Here is a 20390-nt window from a genome sequence, read left to right as displayed (position 1 = left end):
ACATGCACTGGAGGGACAAAAGGGATCATTGCTAGCCCCACAACATGAATTGGCAATTAAAAAATGAAGGATTGAGGACAAAAGTGAAAAGGCGCTCCTGTCCCTCTCCAAGGGACCAGAGCGAAGTTATTGGCATTCACTATTTTCTACTTGGGCGTTAATATCCTCCAAATCACAGTAGATGCCAAATTTGCCAACTTCAAAATATTTAAAAAAAATTAAATCAAATTCACATTAAATTAAAGGCATTTCAATTTAATAAATTAATTTTGTACCTTGAAATAATCAAAATAAACATCTTAGAGGTATTAAAGTTAATTTAAATAATTAAAAAATTAAAAGTTGAGCGTACAAGGCATTATTTTGCCTTTATTTGGCAAGTCGGCTTACTCCTTTTGAGGTTTTATTTATTATTTCACCTTTTATTTGCTAGGTCGGCCTCAGGGGTAAGTGGAAGGTGAGCGCTCTATATATTGGGGGTGCTGTTTCACAATTCAAATCATTCAATCATCCTTTCAAGTACGAAATTGGAGAGCAATTTGAGGAGCGAAATCCAGAGAAGTGGAGCGAATTTCTACTAAGTGTGGAGAAGCTAGTGGAGGGCGAAATTCATCTTGAAGGCTATTGGAGAGGCGTATTCCTTGCTAGTTTGGAGGATAATTTCCAGATTTTTGAAGACATTTGAAGGCAAATTTCCAGATTTTTGAAGAGGAAGGTGGAGTTCTTTTCCAAACTAAAGGAGGTGCATTTTATCCAAGGGAGAGCTTTGATCTACACTTTGCCTAGCAAAATTCATCTATTTTTACATCATTTCTTAGAGTTTAATACTCAAGAGGAGGCATGGCAAAATCACCTAAACACCATTGTTGAAGATTTGAATTTTGAACTTTTAGAAAATTCTAAGTTTGGCAAAGTTAATTAGGAAATGATTACTCAAGATTTATCATGAAGTTTCCTAATTAAAATCTTAAATCTTCCTTTTAAGTTTAATTTCTACACTTCAAGATATATTATTAATTTTGAAATGTTGTGTAGGTATCAAGATGGTGACTCCCAAGCTCAAAGGATCTACAAGTCGGAAGGCTCTCCTCAAGGAAAATCAAGCCAGATCAAGGACGGTCTCCTCCAAGAAGATCAAGCAAGGACAAGGGCGACCTCCTCCAGTCTAGCATCGACAAGGATGGCTTTCTTTGATCAAGCATCATCAGGATAGGGGCGACTTCTTCCAATCCAGCTTTCCATGGCGAGGTACATCAATCATCCTGCACATCAAAGAAAAGAAGTCAGAGCAAGGGTTCGTTGAAGAAGCAGATAGTTCCAGATGAATTAATTAAAGATAGCTTCTCAACAACATCAAATAGAATATCTACCAAGTTACAAGTGTCGAACGAGGTGGCATCCTAGTCATCACTTCTCCAGTCGGATTGGTACACCTCAGCATGTCCAGATTCAATGTACCTAACTCATGGAAGGTGGCACAAACTTCGATGCACCTACCCCGGCTATTCATTGGTGGAATTTTTCAGAGAGGACATGTGTCCAAGCAATACAATTTTATCATTGGTCAAGCATTAAATGTTATGTAATGGGTGTAACAAACCCTAATTAGGGTTTTTATTGTTGAATCTTGGCCATTGATCTCAAATTGATCTAAGCCATCGAATTGTATTGTGGGCACTATATAAGCCCTGGCATTTCATTTTGTAAAGGATAGAGAATAGAAAATAGAGAGTAGTTAGCTAGTTGATAGAATAGCAATTAGAGTAGAGTAGAGAGAGAAGGCAAAGATTGTTGCCAAGATGTTGTTGTAAAAGACTTGTAACTTCATTGAAGAAATGGTGAAATTTATGGGTCGATTCGACAATTTGCATGGTCTCTATACTTCTCGTATTTGATTTCATGTTATTAGATGAGTGGAAGAAATGTGCTTGATTGATGGTGAAATTCGCATATCCATACTACTAGCAGTTTGTTGATTGCAGACTTGCCTTGTGTAGTCAACTGGAATCATTCAGCTTAAGCTTAACTTCAATTGTTGCTTCTTCATTGATATGCATCAGCTTGATGTTGTCTATGCCTGCAGTGATTATTTGAACATCATAAAGCTTTCCTTCGAAGATCGCACTAACCTTGTGGAGATGGTCCTGTGATGTCAAAACAAGACTTAGTTAGAATTTCATCAAAGATCATTCATTGCTCTTACATTCTTAGTATTAGGATTAGATTCTTTCCTCACCCTCATCTTTTTTTCCTTTTTTCAAATCAAAGCTAGTGAAATCTTGTGTTCCAGCAATATTCAAAGCAAATCAGAAGTTCAATCATCAAATGTAAGTCCCCTTGTGATTCCAGCAAATCACATCATACCACAGAGAGCTTATCCACACGTAGAGATCCTACAACGAAGAACCTTGGAGTCATCCTGATTGATCCTTTTCCGCGATATCTTCAGCAATCAGAGGCTTTACTCAAGAGAGGATAAGGTACCTTTAGGTATTTTATTCTATGTTTGATAGTGTACAAAATACACGTCAACACTTAGTCAAATCATATACATTCTTCCCCAAACTAACCTCCAAAAGGACAGTAGGAGATCTTGGCTGATCATCATCTTCATTAGGTGGGGCAGATGTAACTGTGGCATACAGGTCCTGAACATTCTCTGGTAATATCACCATGTTTGAACATTTTTCAAATTCCCTATTTTGTTTCTATACCTCAATCTCTTTGATTGATGAGACACTGAGGGGAGGTGAAGGAATGATAAATTTTTGCTTCTTCTTAACCTCCTCAATCTTCTTCTCTCTAGCCTTGACTTCTCTTGGTGTGTTCTTCCTTTGCTTGGGAGCTTGACTTTCCTCATCTGCATGAATCCTTATGTCGCTGATAGTTCTTTAATCATCTTCGGAAGAGGATTCTTCTTGTTTCATCTTTTCATATGTGAAGATAACACCCATGTCAACTAACTTGTTCATTTGACTGTCTACCCATCCTCGTGAGAAACTCAAGACTTCTCTCATCAACACACTCAAATCTGTCACTTTTGTTCTAACCAATTAGGCAATAGAATCGCCTTCTTCATTTGAGTCTCATATTGTGGATGTGTATGATCCTTGTCATCCTATATCTGATCAGGAATGAGGAAAAGTTCACACTTCCTCATGAAATCCATGGACATTCTAGACCACATTCTTCTTTTAACTGCTTTCTTGTCCATTAGGTTGGCCCAATAACTTCTATGTCCACTTTGTGTACGAATTTATCTCCCCTAATCCTTCCAACTTTCTTATGCGGATCAAATCTTTCTCTTCTCTTTTATGTCGCAAGGCAATTAAATGCAAGTTCTTCAATCATTGTGTTAGTTTTAGTGGCGGAATGACAAAACTCCGATGTCTTCCCTACTGAAATAGGAAATGCCATCCCCGTTCTATGTTTCTCCTTTTGGACGAAATCATATTCCAAAAGCTGTCTCACCACCTCCAACAGGATCATTTTGTTTGTAGGATACCTAGGAAGCCTATAAGGTTCGGATTGAAATCCATGAATCCTAAGGTACGTGAAAATGGGAAACTGGATATACCACGATTTGTATTGCTCAATCAACTTTGTTGCCTCCTTGGACAACCTCTTGTGGATTCCGTCTTGCAATATCCTTGTAATATACATAGTGAATGCATCATTCACTCTCTTACGGTCTTCAATTCTATACATGTTCAACTATGGATAACATTCATAACTTCTATACTGCCCTTGTCCATTCCCATCTACACCTGTGCATATCAATCCTTTGTAAGTAACAAATCGTGCAAGTATATACACGAGATAGGAAGTCATGGAAAATGATTTAGATCTCTCCACATTCCTCAACTGGAAATCCAGACTGTCACTTGTGATTTTTGACCAATTAATCAATGTTCCCTTCAAACAATCCTGGATAAAATAGAACATCCATCCATGATATAATACACCTTGTGACATTCCCATCACTTGGTTAAGTAGGAATACCAAACTGCTATATTCCTCTTTCAAATCTGTGCACATGAGTGCCTTGGGAGTCTTGGAATGATGAGCCCTAGGTTCAATCATCCACTCCTTGTTCACTATAGTTTTGCATGCATCCACCCTCTTCTTGTATTTTTCTTAATATCAATCCTTTGTCCTATCTTTCATATCTGCACCACGTGGAATTCCAAAAACCTCAGCAATCGCATCCTCAACAAGGAAAGCAATGGTAACATCCTTAGGAGTCTTGATCATTCGGGAGTGAGGATCATAACATCGTGCACACTCCAGGACCAACTCACTGCACTGTATGGACTATGGAAATCCAGCGGCCTAGTAGATACCACTCTTCATAATGTTTGCATAAGTGGGAGAAGGAATATGGTTTCCAATTCCGAACATCCGCTGCCGCATCTGGTCCATGTTCAAGAAATGCATATTCGTATCAGTAATCTCCTTCCACTTGGATGACATCTTGGATTCTGGATAGAATCCACTCTCAACTATCTTCTGTTGTTCCTTCCGAATGCTAATTCCGGACTTCAACATTGCACCTGTACAAAGCTAGAAGTTAGCAACCTCGGAAAATCTTCCTAATAACTATTTTCAGAATTGGAAAAGTTTTGATTTCTAATGATTTAGACAATTTTAGAGATGGAAATCAAGAATTTTATCCATATTTCTAATGAATTCTGAAAATAGAACAAAAATATGACAAGATTAAGGTATGAAACCCTCATGAAATTCATTAAAATCATCATTTTTCGGACTTAACAAAGTCTGAAGACACCTCTTTATACTTAGAAATTTTATCAAAATTAGAGTGCAAATGAGTATATCGGATTGGGAAATAACTTAGGAAAGGTGTGAAAAGTAGGATTTTCACTCAAAAAATGTCTGAAGACACCTTTCCCAGGTCAACAATGGTTGCCAGTAAGTCTGAAGACAACTTGCAACTCTACAAATTAGTCACTTAAATCATGTTGCAATGTGTGAAATGCAAATGTGGAATAAAAACAATTTTCCCAAGGGAAAAGTGGGTAAATTTGAGCACAAATATAGGGCTGGAAATGAATTTTCAGTCTGAAGACAAGTCTGAAAATGAAGGTTTCAGATTTACCAGTACTTCTAACAATGGTGGCAAACTCAGAAAATGACCACAAAATGATACAAAAATGATTTCCAAGTGAAATCGCCCAAGTTGGCAAGTGGCTGGAAATGAAGAATTTTTGAGGACAACCCTTAGCAATGGTGTCTCAGACCCGCAACAACGAGTACAAGGTCTGAAAATGCTCCAAAAACTTCACAAAATCACCTCCAAGAAAAATTGCCCAAGTGTGGAAGAGCTGAGCAATGAAGAATAATTCTGAAAATTGTGTTCCCAGTCAACCATGGAGTCCAAATAATCTTCAGCAATGGAGGAAAACTCAGGTCTGAAAATTACAACAGCAAGGAGCAACAATGGCAGCCCACAACTGTGGAGGAAATGCACCAAAAATGGGGAAGAATGATCTCCCAAATAATATTGCCCCACTTGGAGAAATGGTGCTACCTCCAAAATCACCCAAATCTGAAAAAAATCTCTTCAAACTCGCTCCAATGGCTGCCAAGAAATATCACCCAGCTGGAAATAGGCAGAAAATGAACAACAAAACTAACTTTCAGCTCCAAATGTGTCAAGTAGACACTTCACCAAAATCGCCCAGCTAGAAAAAAATCACCCAAGTCAGCAACTTAGCAATCACACTTGGCAAATATAATATTATTATAATGCTGGCCTCCTCTTAAACATGTTTCACCTTGAGTTTTCACCACACAAGCAATGTGGGATAAAACATTTGCACTTTTACACTTGTGTTGGAAAATCGACTTGCCTGAGGATATTTTATTTTTTAAATTGCAAGTCATTAAATAATTGTTTTAAATTTTTTAAATAATTGTCAACACTTGTAAAAACAATTAAATTTGGGTCAATTTATTTAAAAGATTTAAAATTTGGATCAAAATTGACCTCTGGGGGAAATTCTCCAAATAAAAATTGCTAAAATACTTAAAATTGTGCACTAGGGGGAAAATCGACCCCTATTGGGATAAAAATCCCAACAAAATTTCATCACATTTGCATGAAAAAGCCTCCAGGGGAAAATCGATCCATGTCTGGAGTCAAAAATCCATCTTACTTCGCCACTTAAGCTCAAAAAATCACTCTGGGGGAAAATCGACCCCTGTCTGGATAGTTATCCGAACTCAAAATCATAAATCTGGCATTTGTGGAAATTCGCCTCATGTCTGGAATCACTATCCGCACAAAAATCGTTAAAATCTCGTCATAAAAAGCTCTGGTAGAAAATCGATTGGCATCAGGAATCATCATTCTAGTCATCATCAAGGTCATCCGCATTCCCAGGGGAAATTCGTAGGTCATTAGGAGGATTTCCCAACACTTAGTCAAAATTTTGCCTCCTTGGTGGAAAATCAACCTCCATCAGGAATATGAATGGGGGAAAAACTAGGTCCATCAGGAATCCAGGGTAAATTCACCTCCCATACAAATTTTGAGTGGGGGAAAATCATGGGTCGCTGGAAATGTGGGGGAAAAGCACCTCCCCATTAGGAATTTTGACATTTTGATCCTTAGAACATGGATTTTCATAAGGAATTTAACAATTTAACTACTTAAAATCATTTGGAGACTTGAAATTTTCATTAGAATGCATCTGGACTTAGAGAAATTCACCTAAATTTGAGTGAAACAAAAGGAAATCTATCAGTATTAAGTATAAAATCAACTTGAATAACTTCCTAGGAGCGAGAAAACAACTCTGAAAGGTCCTAGAATACCGAGGCACTTAAATATCACTGATGAGGACATTAAAAAACACGCTTACGCTCAAAAGGTCTACACTTAGACAAAATTAGGATTGCTTAAACTCTCAACTTTGCAAACTTGATCCTATAACTTTAAAACCCTAATCGACAATTAGGCATGACCAAAATTTTGAGACTCGGGCACGAGAACTCAAAATTGCCCACTATGCTGCCAAAACCCTAAACTAACCAATGCAGAAAGCAAGAAAGAGGGGGTCCTCGTTTGCAATGGGCGATGTGTGAAAAGGTCACAACCGGCACCAACTTTAAAGTCACCGTAAAATATTAATAAATGCTTAAGGGAAACATTCGTAAAATATCATATTATAAGCATAATCGAAAACCACTCGTTTAATTTATGAAAACCACAACAAAGCATTGAATATCAAATTTGAATGTGCTTGGGTGCCACTGAAGATGAGACATATTGATGCTGAAAATGGTGACTAACCATAAATAGACAGGGGCTCCAAGAAATGTGGAGCTCAAGATGGGTGATAGAAAATGCTTTTGAAAGCATGACTGCAAAACACACTAAAAACTGAGCTCAAAGACAACCATAAATTTTTTGAAGGAACAACATTACAACGACTCCTTGATCTATGGAGTTTCCTAACCAACCACATTATCTTACGAGAACCCGAGGGATAGGCTAATAGACACCAACTATCTAGGCTTAGAAGTGGGACATTACAATCATAGGAAAAAATCGTTCGAAAGGATTAAGCATAAACACATTTAGATTGTGACCATCATTCTATATGATATCCTCTACATGAAAAACTGGCTCATGCAACATCCTTCTATCAGATAGATCGCACAATCTTCAACAACTAAAAAGATGCCTTAGCATTTTTAATGGGTTAATGGCTATAATTTAGTCACCATTCCCATTCGTTATGCCTTGGAATATCTTTGTTCTTTTAACTTGCCTCCCTTTATTTTGTGCTTATCAATGGATAAATTTTTAAGGCAAGCTACAAAGTTTGTGAATTATGATTTGTAAGGATACTTTGTAATCCCTTAAGAACGATACAAAGGTCCGATTTATGGACAAGGTGCTCCACTTTTCTTCTTTCGTGTTAAAATCATTTACAGGAATCATTCTTACGGGAGAAATAAATTTCTAAGAGAAGTTATCATCTTTGGGGATACTTATTTAGCTCACCAAACTATTTCAATTCCGTGTTCAATTGATGCACTTGAAAGATGCCGACTAGGAGAAGAGTCAATTCTGAATTGTTTTGTTTCAAATTCAATCTCTGACCAACGTATTGTAGCTTGGGGTTTTGAGGAAGTTTTGAGTTTTAATGCGTTTTTGGGGTTTTTGAATGCTAGAATGAATATTGCAATTTTGGAATTCAAGACAGGAACAAACTACAACTACTGAACTAATTTTCAGAATATCTGATTTATTAACAACTAATAAATGTAAAGAATAATTGAATTTGAACACTAACATGCCAAATTGGCCTACCAAGGGTCCAACGCCTTGCCTGGAGGGCTTCTTTATTGACTTTATTTAAGGAAAATACTGCTATAGGAGCTTCCAAAGTGCACCAACAACTCCAATGAGTTTTATTCTTCTATGAAAGATCCCTGATGGATCCCCTTGCTGATCTGCTGTAATTTTTAAAGTAATAAACTATATTTTCCTATGATTTTTGCTGATGGTCTTACAGAATAGAAAGAAGTTGCAGAATGTTTGGTTTCTTTTTGTATTTTTTTGAATATATAAACAAGTAATGAATAAAGAACAATAAATAAGGAAGGAAACTGAAACAAGTAAGAACATTCAATTAAATTAGAATTGATACAAATCGTACCAGGCAGATTTCTGATTTATAATATTCAGATTATTCCCTACGCACTAGGGATGTGCTTACATCCAATAATGGCGCCAACTGAAGGGTAGATGATGAACACAAACCAAGAACACCAGCTATGGCTGAATGAAAGTCTTCACCACTTCCAGTGCATAGTGTACCTGCTGTAATGGTGGCATCAAGTTGAAACAATCATGCCCTAGCTGGGAAATTCAACCACCCTGCTGAAACCCTCACCAAGCAATCTGAATCTCCACAAGGAATAGCGCATACACTCTGACCAATAATGCCAATGCCAAAAGAATCCACTGCCAATCAATAGTTGAGGGCTACGTCCCAGCCAATACCAATCATGGGGTTTGCATCCCAGATTGAAGAATTGCTCTACTAGAGCAATATCGCACCAAACAAGTTTTCAATAAGTAAAAGATAATGAGAAATTAGGTTTCCTTCTCCTTATATCTCTTTCCTTCCAAATCGAACCCTAAAGATATATGAAAAGTGCGCTTTAATATAAAGTCATATTTCCCAATATTGGGCGCCCAAGTATAGAGAAAACACCACTTTTTCAATATAAAATAACTCCAAGCGCCAAAAGGACCCTGGCAAGTGAAAATCATTTAGAAAAGTTCAAGACCTTTCCAACGAGCTATAACACATGGGCATATGAATCCAGATGAAGCCAGAAACCCCTTATTACTTCGAAATTGCTATAGACATAGCCTTATTTAAAATATTAAAACGCTAACCTAGGAAATATTTAAATATATTAAAAATATAACCCAAATAGCTACAAAAAACTCGAAACACACCAAAAGCCTGAAACTGAACCCGTCACCTGTCTGTGACTGATGTCGGAAATCATGGATCAACTGGCAGTCTCATCCCAAAAATCTAGGGATGCTCCTAGAAACTAGGAAACACACCCAAATCTCCTGAAACTGAAACCAAGGAATGGTCTCATGGAACCCCAACCTTGGACGCTGTCACAACCTCCTAAAAGTAGGAACTGCCTCCTAAAATCAAGGAACTGCTCCAAACTGGTCTACTACTGCCAGGAACACCAAATCCAAACATTGAATAGCCTGACTGAGTCTCTATCCACCATTGCCAGCCTACAAGATTCCATAATAGGCTAACTCACAGGTCTCTGCTAGATAGAGCTAAAGAGGGGACATGACTTTCTAAACAATAATTATCAAAAATGATTGAATGGATAGCTGGCAATTCTGAAGCTTATTCTGAAATCTTGTCAAGAGAGATCACCAAATTGACCCTATTTTCCCCTTTAATTTGCTGATATCATTCAAATGTGTCTTGAATTCACAGAAGAGATCATTGATCTGCCCTAGTGACCTCCCAACAATGATTTTCCAACCAATAACTTATGCTAAATTCCCTTTATTAATTTATTTGCATCTCACATGCTGATTGGGATCGTACGACTGACCTAGGAGAGGTACAACTGACATGAATAAACAATAAATTGCTGAAAGTGTCAACCAAAGTGCTCAGATTTGATTATCAGACTATAACCTTGCTGTAGCTGCTAACAAATACTGGTTTTTGACCCTTATTGGCAAAATATGAACATTTTGGGCAAAATCGGTAGCTTAAATATGAGAGGGATTTCGTCCTCTCACCCAAATCTGAAGGTTTCCATCTCCAAATCTAGTTAAGACACCTGCAATAGACGTTGCAGACCTACAAATACCAAATGGATCTCAAAAATAATAATTTTCCAATCATAGATGTGCAAAATGAGCTCCCAAACACCTTTTATTTTCAGCTCAAACCCTAATTTCGAATTAGGGTTTCATTTGCCCTTTTTATTAATAAAATAACTTTATTTTATTTGCAAGACAATTCCCTTTAGAAGTTGAATTGGCTAAAGGGGTCAATTATTCATTGAATGGGGCCAAAATCACTTAAACCAACTCCTCCAAGTTGCCACGCTTAGGAAAAGTGTTATGGCTTTTATTTAATAATATAATAAGATAAGAGATTAATATAATCACCTTTTAATTATTTAATCAACTTAGGAAATATTTTAATATTTCCTATTTTATTCATCAAGTGGTCATATAAACTCAGAACTATAAACTGATCAAAGCCACCTACCTGTGGATAATGCCTGAGCCACATAAGCCAACTTGTAGTTTTCCCCTAAAGTCTAGGGATGCTCCTAAAAAGTAGGAGACTGGACCTCTCAACTTGAAATTGAATCCCAATGGTTCCCCTCTGCTATTTGCACCTCCGGGATGTCTGTCAGTGAACTGAGAGTTCCTCCTAAAAAATAGGAGTGCCTTCTAAAAAATAGTAGATGCACTCAAAGTCTTCAAAATGTTCCTAGAGGTCTCCGGATGCCCCCTAGAACACTCCCAGTCAATCCTTAAAAAATAGGGATCCCTCATAAATTTAAGGAAACTGTTGTCAACTGCTCCAAAATGCCTAAAAGGCTCATGCATGCTTCTCTAAGCCCTTGAGTTGGTTCCCTCGACGCTCTGCTGGCCTACAGGAACCAGATAATAGACCAACCCTGCTAGAAATGCTGTTACTAAGGAAGGGCAAAAATTGGGGACATGACAGTCCTCCCTTCCCAAAGATTGCTTTTCCTCAAGCAACCTATACCTGCATACTGCACATCAATTCTTGAATCCTATACCAATCCGAGGCATGTCGCATCACCCATTCGCTGCGCTACTCTGATATAAACATCAATATCCCCAAAGTGTAGCAACGCACGATGAATCCACCGGAGAAATGTATTATACATGTTAATACGTGGATTGCAAACCATCACAAACGATGTCAAACAAACCATCACACGGAAAAGATAACGTTGCCACATTAAGAGTAACCGGTGGCAACCTCAAAGTTGAAGCATGTCTGCCATCATGAGAAAAATCAAAGCATGCATCATGTGTACCCAACACTGCAGAATTACTATGACTCATTTCCCCATGATTATATGCACCTATGTCATGACAAAAAAACAATGAACCACTGCTGTTATAAATTTGAAAATCAGGACTGAATATTTCCCTTGTATCCATCCCTTTGGAGTCATCCAAGTTGGTACTAAAAGACATATTCTCTACTATGTGAGCTTCTAGAAGAGATAACTCCTCAAATTCGCCATGAATAATCAAAAGCTCAACCAAATCTGCATTATGGATGTCTTTATTTGCATATAATGACATGACATTTGTGGCTAGTGCACTAAATTTATGCTCAGCTTTACAATTATATTCCACACTTGATTCCCACATATCATTTGTGTAATCAAGATTAAGAGCTTCCTCATCATCCAACTCAAAGAGTGGATTATCTAAAGTCAAGTCAACAATCACCTCAAAAAACGATTATCAACAAAGTTTGAATATATTTCATTACCTTCTTCATGACTGTAGACAACAAACTCATGAGAATAGGAAGTTGTACTGCTGCTGTCATCCCTTTGAGTCATGTCTTCAACTTTTACAAGCACTTCTTCATTGAAAGCTTTGTGCTCAACACTTGTACTTTGAGTGCTAACACTTGTAGACCCTTCTTCGTTAGTTATTCCACGTGTAAAGGCTGCTATAGAGGACTGATTTTCTGATTTATGCAGTGTATGATGAGGCATACTCAGCTGAAGACGAAGATACACAATCTCTCTATCTTTATCTTTCACCAACTTGACTGCTATATCCCTATCTTTAAGCATTTGTAGGTAGTCCTCTTTACCAATTTCAATGCTTCTTTGAAAGAATGCAGATGTGTATGAGAAATTCCTTGTGCCATACCATTTTTTCTTTCTTCTCTTTGGGCCATCCAAATAAGGTCTTCTAGGTGCTTATGAGTAAGATCCACTTTTGATAGTGCTTGAGCTATTTTATTTTCCATTACCGTCAACTGGCCTTGCAAATCTTCCCACACCAAAGGCTTTTGTTCTGATTTTTCTTCACATGTAGGAATCGTATCATCATTGGAATCGACTATTACCTTGTTGATACCTTCACCCAAAGTTTGAAGGCTAATATTCAAAGATTCCAAAACATTTTTATCTTCATGCATGAAAGCTGCCCACTCATAAATCTCATGGTCTTCTTCAATTGCTGATACAAAATCGGACTCTAAGAAATCTGAGTTTTCAACCTTTACCTCATTCTCATCAATCTTCTCTTGAATGTCCTCAATGGAAGGTTCATGTGATGACCAAGAATTGCTAGTCAAACTTAGAAAATCAGATTCATGTTCATCATAGTTATTTGACTCGAGAGTGATCTCACCACTAGCTGCCCTACTTCGCATGTTGCTAGAACCTACAAACTCTTCCTTCAAATCTTCAGAGTTGAATGATGGAACAACACTGAGATCAACTGAAAGGGCACCAATAGAATCCATGCGTCCATATGATTTATCAATCATGATTTCAAAGTCACCAACCAAGAGACTTTTGCTCACATTACCTTTATCAGCAATTGGTTCTCCAATTCCTTGGACATCATAATACTCATCTTCATTCCCACCTTTATCAGCAATTGGTTCTCCAATTCCTTGGACATCATAATACTCATCTTCATTCCCAGATTGATAATCAGCATTATACAACGCTAACTCTTCTTCTTTCCCATTGCTTTCTGTGCCATCCTTTGATTCTTCTTTCCTTCTTTGCCACAGATATGAACTTGTAGATACCATATCATCATTCTCACCTAGTATATCCATAAATTGTGAGAAAGACAGTTGGTCACGTATCTCCTTAGGGAGAGTGCAATACCTATGGTGGCTGCTCACAATTGCTTCGTTGAATGCCTGGGCACAAGGCATGTTACTTGTACTTGATGATGGAGATGAAGTCTTAAAGAGCCCATTTTTCCTTGACTGTTTCTTTTCCTTCGTTGGTGAAGCAGGAAGGAAAATAGGTATTAATCTTCCATCCTTAATTCTAGCCATTGTACCGATCTGTAGCTGAACTGATTTTTTTTTCCCAACAAGCTGGCAGGTTCAATGCTCTGATACCACTAAAAGATGCCGACTAGGAGAAGAATCAATTCTGAATTGTTTTGTTTAAAATTCAATCTCTGACCAGCGTATTGTAGCTTGGGGTTTTGAGGAAGTTTTGAGTTTTAATGCGTTTTTGGGGTTTTTGAATGCTAGAATGAATATTGCAATTTTGGAATTCAAGACATGAACAAACTACAACTACTGAAACTAATTTTCAGAATATCTGATTTATTAACAACAACTAATAAATGCAAAGAATAATTGAATTTGAACACTAACATGCCAAATTGGCCTACCAGGGGTCCAACGCCTTGCCTAGAAGGCTTCTTTATTGACTTAAATGAAGGAAAATATTGCTACAGGAGCTTCCAAAGTGCACCAACAGCTCCAATGAGTTTTATTCTTCTAAACAATAATTATCAAAAACAATTGAATGGATGGTTGGCAATTCTGAAGCTTATTCTGGAATCTTGTCAGGAGACATCACCAAATTGACCCTATTTTCCCTTCTAATTTGTTGATATCATTCAAATGTGCCCTGAATTCACTGAAGAGAGTATTGATCTGCCCTAGTGACCTCCCAACAATGATTTTCCAACCATTAGCTATTGCTAAATTCCCTTTAATAATTTATTTGCATCCCATATGCTGATTGGGATGGTACGACTGACCTAGGAGAGGTACGGTTGGCATGAATAAACAATAACTTGCTGAAAGTGTCAACCAAAGTGCTGATATCTTATTATCAGACTGTAACCTTGCTGTAGCTGCTAACAAATACTGGTTTTTGGCCCCTATTGGCAAAATATGAACATTCCAGGGAAAATCGGTAGCTTAAATATGAGAGGGATTTTGTCCTCTCACCCAAATCTGAAGGTTTCCGTCTCCAAATTCAGTTTAGACACCTGGAATAGACGTTGCAGACTTGCAAATACCAAATGGCTCTCAAAAATAATAATTTTCCAGTCATAGATGTGCAAAATGAGCTCCCAAACACCTTTTATTTTCAGCCTAAATCCTACTTTCGAATTAGGGTTTCATTTGCCCTTTTTATTAATAAAATAACTTTATTTTATTTGCAAGACAATTCCCTTTAGAAGTTGAATTGGCTAAAGGGGTCAATTATTCATTGAATGGGGCCAAAATCACTTAAACCAACTCCAAGTTGCCATGCCTAGGAAAGGTGTTATGGCTTTTATTTAATAATATAATAAGATAAGTGATTAATATAATCACCTTTTAATTATTTAATCAACTTAGGAAATATTTTAGTATTTCCTATTTTATTCATCAAGTGCTCAAATAAACTCAGAACTGTAAATTGATCGAAGTCACTGTGGATAATGCTTGAGCCACATAAGACAACTAGTAATTTCCCCCTAAAATCTAGGGTTATTCCTAAAAAGTAGGAGATTGGACTTGTCAACCTGAAATTGAATCCCAATGGTTCCCCTTTGTTGTGTGCACCTCCGTGATGTCTGTCAGTGAGCTGGGAGTCCTCCTTAAAAATAGGAGGGCCTCTTAAAAAATAGGAGATGCACTCAGAGTTTCCAAAATGTTCCCAGAGGTCTCCGAATGCCTACTAGACCATTCCCAGTCAATCCCTAAAAAATAAGGATCCCTCCTAAATTTTAGGAAGCTACTCCAAATTGCCTGAAAGGCTCATGCATGACTCTCTAAGCCCTTGAGTTGGTTCCCTCCACGCTCTGCTGGCCTATGGGAACTAGATAATAGACCAACCCTGCTAGAAATGCTGTTACTAGGGAAGGGCAAAAATTGGGGACATGACAGCACTGTACTTTTCTATCATAGGAATGCTGAATGTATGCCAAATTTTCACCCCATGTCTTTGGATGCGTTCTATTAAATACTCTATTAAGTAATAACCACTTCAGTTTGGCCATATGTATATGCATGAAAATTGGAAGAACTGTTTAACTTGGTTTCCATCCATTTCCACAAAGGTATGCAAACATTGCTATAAAAATTGTTTATCTATCTGAAATAATGAAGTTAAGAAAACAGAAGCATTAAGCAGACCCTTTTTGCCAAAAACAATGCTGTTTTAATAACCTTCACACTTGTTCTGCACTGGAATAGTACTACAAAATGAAAATACACACTTCCTACACTTCTGCAAATTACAAATACTCTATATGCTTTTCCCATCCGCCTAGCACATATTTATTCTTGAATTTAATTCATAGACCATCATAGTCAATTGATGTGTCAATTGAGCTCAAGAGATTGGATGGGGACAATTCTTGTTGCATGTAGGCAATTCTTGTTCTTGTATTGTACTATTAGGACTAGTTGAGCAGCTGCTTAACCTATCAGATGAATTATGATGAGTTTTACATGTGCTAATCCTGTTTGCTCTTCCTAGGAATCAAAGGCAACAGTGGCTTCTTCCCTAGGTGTTCGAAGGTCCTCTTACTGCATCTGGACAGGATTGGTAGTTGACGAATCTGTTTATTTATTTTCCATTTTTACAGGGTGATGTGTTCAGCAGGTCCTGAACCCTTCACTACGAATTATATTCTAAAAAGTAAACACACCAATTTCATTGGTGTGTCAACATTTTCTAAGAGATCTTGATTAATCCTATTAAACTTTGTACATGTGCTATCTTCACCCTTGCCTTCTCTTCCCTTGTTGGTTGGTCTTCAACTTGACGATTCTGAGCACGAGTGTTTGTGTGTAAAAGAGAGTGAGCAAAGTCATATTTTTCTGAACTGGATTGATGCATTTTGGACTAAACTTCTATGATTAGGAGGCTTTTGGTCCCAAAATTTCAATTAGTTAAGAAATGAGGAACAAACCCCGCACCTTCTCTTCAGCGAACCATATTGCTTTAGTTGTCCAATGCACTTTCTCCTCTCCCAATTATGCTCACCTCTTCTGAAGTACCATTTGTAAAAGATATTTACATTATTTGAATTTCATCTCTTTAGAATGTTTGATAATTTTTAAATTTTAATATTTAATTGTGCAATTGACAAGCGATTGAGTACACACGTATATATGTGTTTGTGTGTTTTATGCACACACACACGTATATTTATATATATGTACATATATACTGTATATATATATTTATTTATATATACACATACGTACATATATATGTATACATATCTCTCACACACACACACATATGTATGTATATGTATATGTTTACATATACATATACATATATATATACACACACGTGCACACACACACAGATGTCTGTGTATAAATATACAATTATATGTATATGTATATGTATATATATGTATATGTATATGTATATATGTTTATGTATACATATATGTATATGTATATGTATATGTATATATGTTTATGTATACATATATACATACATATATACATACACTTATACATATATATACATATACATATACATATACACATATATATATGTATATGTATATGTATATATATATATGTGTATATGTATATGTATATGTGTATAAATATACAAGTATATGTGTGTAATCTTTCTAACATCTAACAGCTAAAGCAGGTTTCCTAGCTCCAATTAATATTATGAGATGGTTACAAAAGGAGGGTTTTGAGTATTTGCTAACCATCCTATTAGAGTAGTAATACCGTCTTCTTTTCTTTTAGATATGCTTCTATTATGTTGACAAAGTTGATTGAAGCATTTAGAAGTCGTGTGTAATTCATTTTCTGTTACATAATTTGTTCTTTCATTTCACACTTGCTGTAGAAGAATATCTCAGTTTCTTAATTACGTTCATAAATCTTCTCTCATGTTTTAAAGCACATTTGGCAAGATGTGACTATTCCTTCTGACGTTTACCATGACATTAAATCTTGACCTGCAGGTGCAAAAGAACCTTCTAAAGACAATATCCCTAGCATTAGTCAAAATGATAGAACTGGAAATGACTTAACATCTGAAGAAGATGAGTTTGCTAGAGAGGTTTTAGATTTTGTGAATTTGTTGGAAAAGAAATTGGAGTCTTCAAAGCAAGAAAAGGCTTCAAAGTTGACTGAAGACAAGAAAGGATTCTTCGATGAGCTCCTTCCTTCATATGATGGACGTTACAATTCTTATCTGATGTAAGCCATTATTAGGGTTTTGATTTTGATTGTCATTTCTTTGTATAAAGTGAATATCAAGATCATACACAATGCTTGCATATCCATAACCATATAAATGCATACAATTTAATGGAAATATGCTTTTTGATTTATCACTAATGTTCATGCATGCAAATCTGATGTGTTAACATGGAATATACAGAGAACAACCTCATTGGTTCATTTATTTCTGTCTTTTATATAAAAATTATTTATAGAGATATGGAAATGGTTAAATTCTGTCCCGTTCCCTTGTACATTTACCTGCGTTTGTGACATTACGTGTGGTGAGCATATTGTCATCCTGTGTAATGAATTGGTCTTGACTGTTTTCTAACAGGAGAAAACAACCACCAATTAATAAAACTTTACAGAAAAAAGACAGTTTGCATATGAGTCCTGCTCAAGACTTAAGAATATAAACAAGCAGCGATATATTATGATTCATTGACACCCATGTGAATAGGAAAATAATTATGATTATCCCAAATCTTTCATGACTCCCCATTTCTATGCTCATCACTACTGAATAATTATCATTGATTCATAGCTGTGAGAGTTGTTCATTAATGGTTCTATTGATATGTTTTTTATGCACATGTGAACACAAAATAAAATACCTTGAGTATCTTATCCTCTCTTGAACAAAGTTATTCGAATGCTGAAGATTTGCCTAAAGATCAATCGAAATAACTCCAAGGTTCTTATATGTAGGGTCTCTACGTGTGGATAAGCTCTTTCGGTGTGATGTGATTATGCTGGAATCACAAGGGGACTTACATTTGATGACCTGAGCATCTGATTTACTTTGGATATCACTGGAACGTGGGTCTTTATTGATCCTTGATTTTTAAAAAAGGGAAAAAAGGATAAGGGTTGGAGAGGAATCTAATTCTAACACTGAGAATGTAGGAGCAATGGATGACCTTTGATGAAACTCTAACTAAGTCTTGCTTTGACATGCTATGATCATCTCCACAAGGTTAGTGTGATCTTCTAAGGATAGCTTTATGATGTTCATATCACCGCTATAAGCATAGACACCGTCAGGTTGATGCATATCAATGAAGAAGCGATAATTGAAGTTAAGCTTAAGTTGAATGATTCCAGTTGACTACGCAAGGCAAGTTTGCAATCAACAAACCGCTAGTAGTATGGATATACAAATTTCACCATTGATCATACAAATTTCTTCCATTCATCTAATAACATGAAATTAAATTTGAGAAGTATAGAGACCATGCAAATTGTAGAATCGACACATAGAAATCACCATTCTTTCAATGAAGTTTACATGTCTTTTGCAACAATGTCTTGTCAACAATCTTTGCCTTCTCTTTCTACTCTACTCTAAAATGCTATCTACTATTGAGCTACTAATTATTGACTATCTCTCTTTTGCTAACTCCTAACTATTCTTTGACTATTAAACTTTACAAATGAAGAGCCAGGGCTTTATATAGAGAGCTCTTTACATTTCAATAGCTCAGATTGATTTAGAATGAATGGCTAGGATTACAAGATGAAAACCCTAATTAGGGTTTGTTAGAACAAAACCTTTTAGCCAATGAGAAAGCTACATTCAATGCATGAGAACCAATAGGAAACGGGGGTAGGTACGTCGGAGTTTGTGCCTTCATGCATGAACTTGGTTCATCGAATTTGGACATGCCGATGTGGACCTTCCCAATTGGAGGAATAGTGACTGGGATGCCACCTTGTCTAGTACTTGCCTTGGTCGATCCTCCATCGTCCTTGATGTGCTTGAGGAACGATGTACCTTTCCTTGGTTCCCTTGTGTTTGCCTATGAGATCCTCTTGAAGAGATCTTCCTTTGACCTTGATGTTGATATATTCTTCTTGAGATCCTCGTTTCGATCTTCATCGAACCTGGTCTTTTTGATTTCTTTCTTTTCCTACTGCAAAACAAACAAATGAACATAAAACACATGATATATAGCTTATACAATCCCTTAATTTGATATAATCTCTGATTTTATGTGATTTGCAGGTCTGATAGGTGCAGGTTTAGGGGAGATTGTCCTTTGCTTGAGCAAATTTGCTCTTGCTATGATGAATTCAGTCCTTCCTTTATTGATTTTTGCTGTTGTTAGGATGTACTCTGTTCCTTAAAGTGACTGATCTCTATAAGACCTGAAATTTGCCTCCTCAATCACCAATCTGTCTAATGAAATCTGCTTTTGAAATTCGCCTTGATGAATTCAGTTGCTCCTCAAATTCGCTCTTGTTGAATTCGGCTTGTGAAGATTGTTGACAAATCTGGAGTTTGCTTCTTAACTGCTGAAGGATTTCGCTCTTTGAAGAAGAATGTTTGAAATGAATGATGAACAATTTAAGAATCAACCTCTCTTATATAGGCGCCTTTATGGGAGAATGCACTTCTTTGATGAATGCCGTCTTTGTTTGGATGAATTAATCAATTGTATTTCCCTTTAGCTGGCCGACTTCTATTTAAAAATTCGAATTCGCTTTTGCGACCAAAGTGAGATTGGTTTATTAATGCATCAAATCTTTCTAGGTTGACTTGCACTTAGTCTTCTCTTGATCTTTTCAGTTTTTTACCATAATGCA

At 36.6% G+C, this 20390-nt stretch overlaps 1 protein-coding gene across 1 annotated transcript in view; it reads left to right on the top strand.

The window, feature by feature from the left end:
* The window catches only part of LOC131027972 (RHOMBOID-like protein 9, chloroplastic), a 180420-nt gene that overhangs the window by 54907 nt on the left and 105123 nt on the right, over positions 1-20390 (top strand). Inside the window, exon 3 of the mRNA XM_057958069.2 lies at positions 17540-17777. Within this exon, the coding sequence (XP_057814052.1) occupies positions 17540-17777 (238 nt within the window). The remainder of the gene's footprint in view (positions 1-17539; positions 17778-20390) is intronic.

Source organism: Cryptomeria japonica, chromosome 1 (assembly GCF_030272615.1).
Source record: "Cryptomeria japonica chromosome 1, Sugi_1.0, whole genome shotgun sequence".
Classification (NCBI taxonomy): Eukaryota; Viridiplantae; Streptophyta; class Pinopsida; order Cupressales; family Cupressaceae; genus Cryptomeria; species Cryptomeria japonica.
This window is presented reverse-complemented; position numbering and strand designations above follow the sequence as displayed.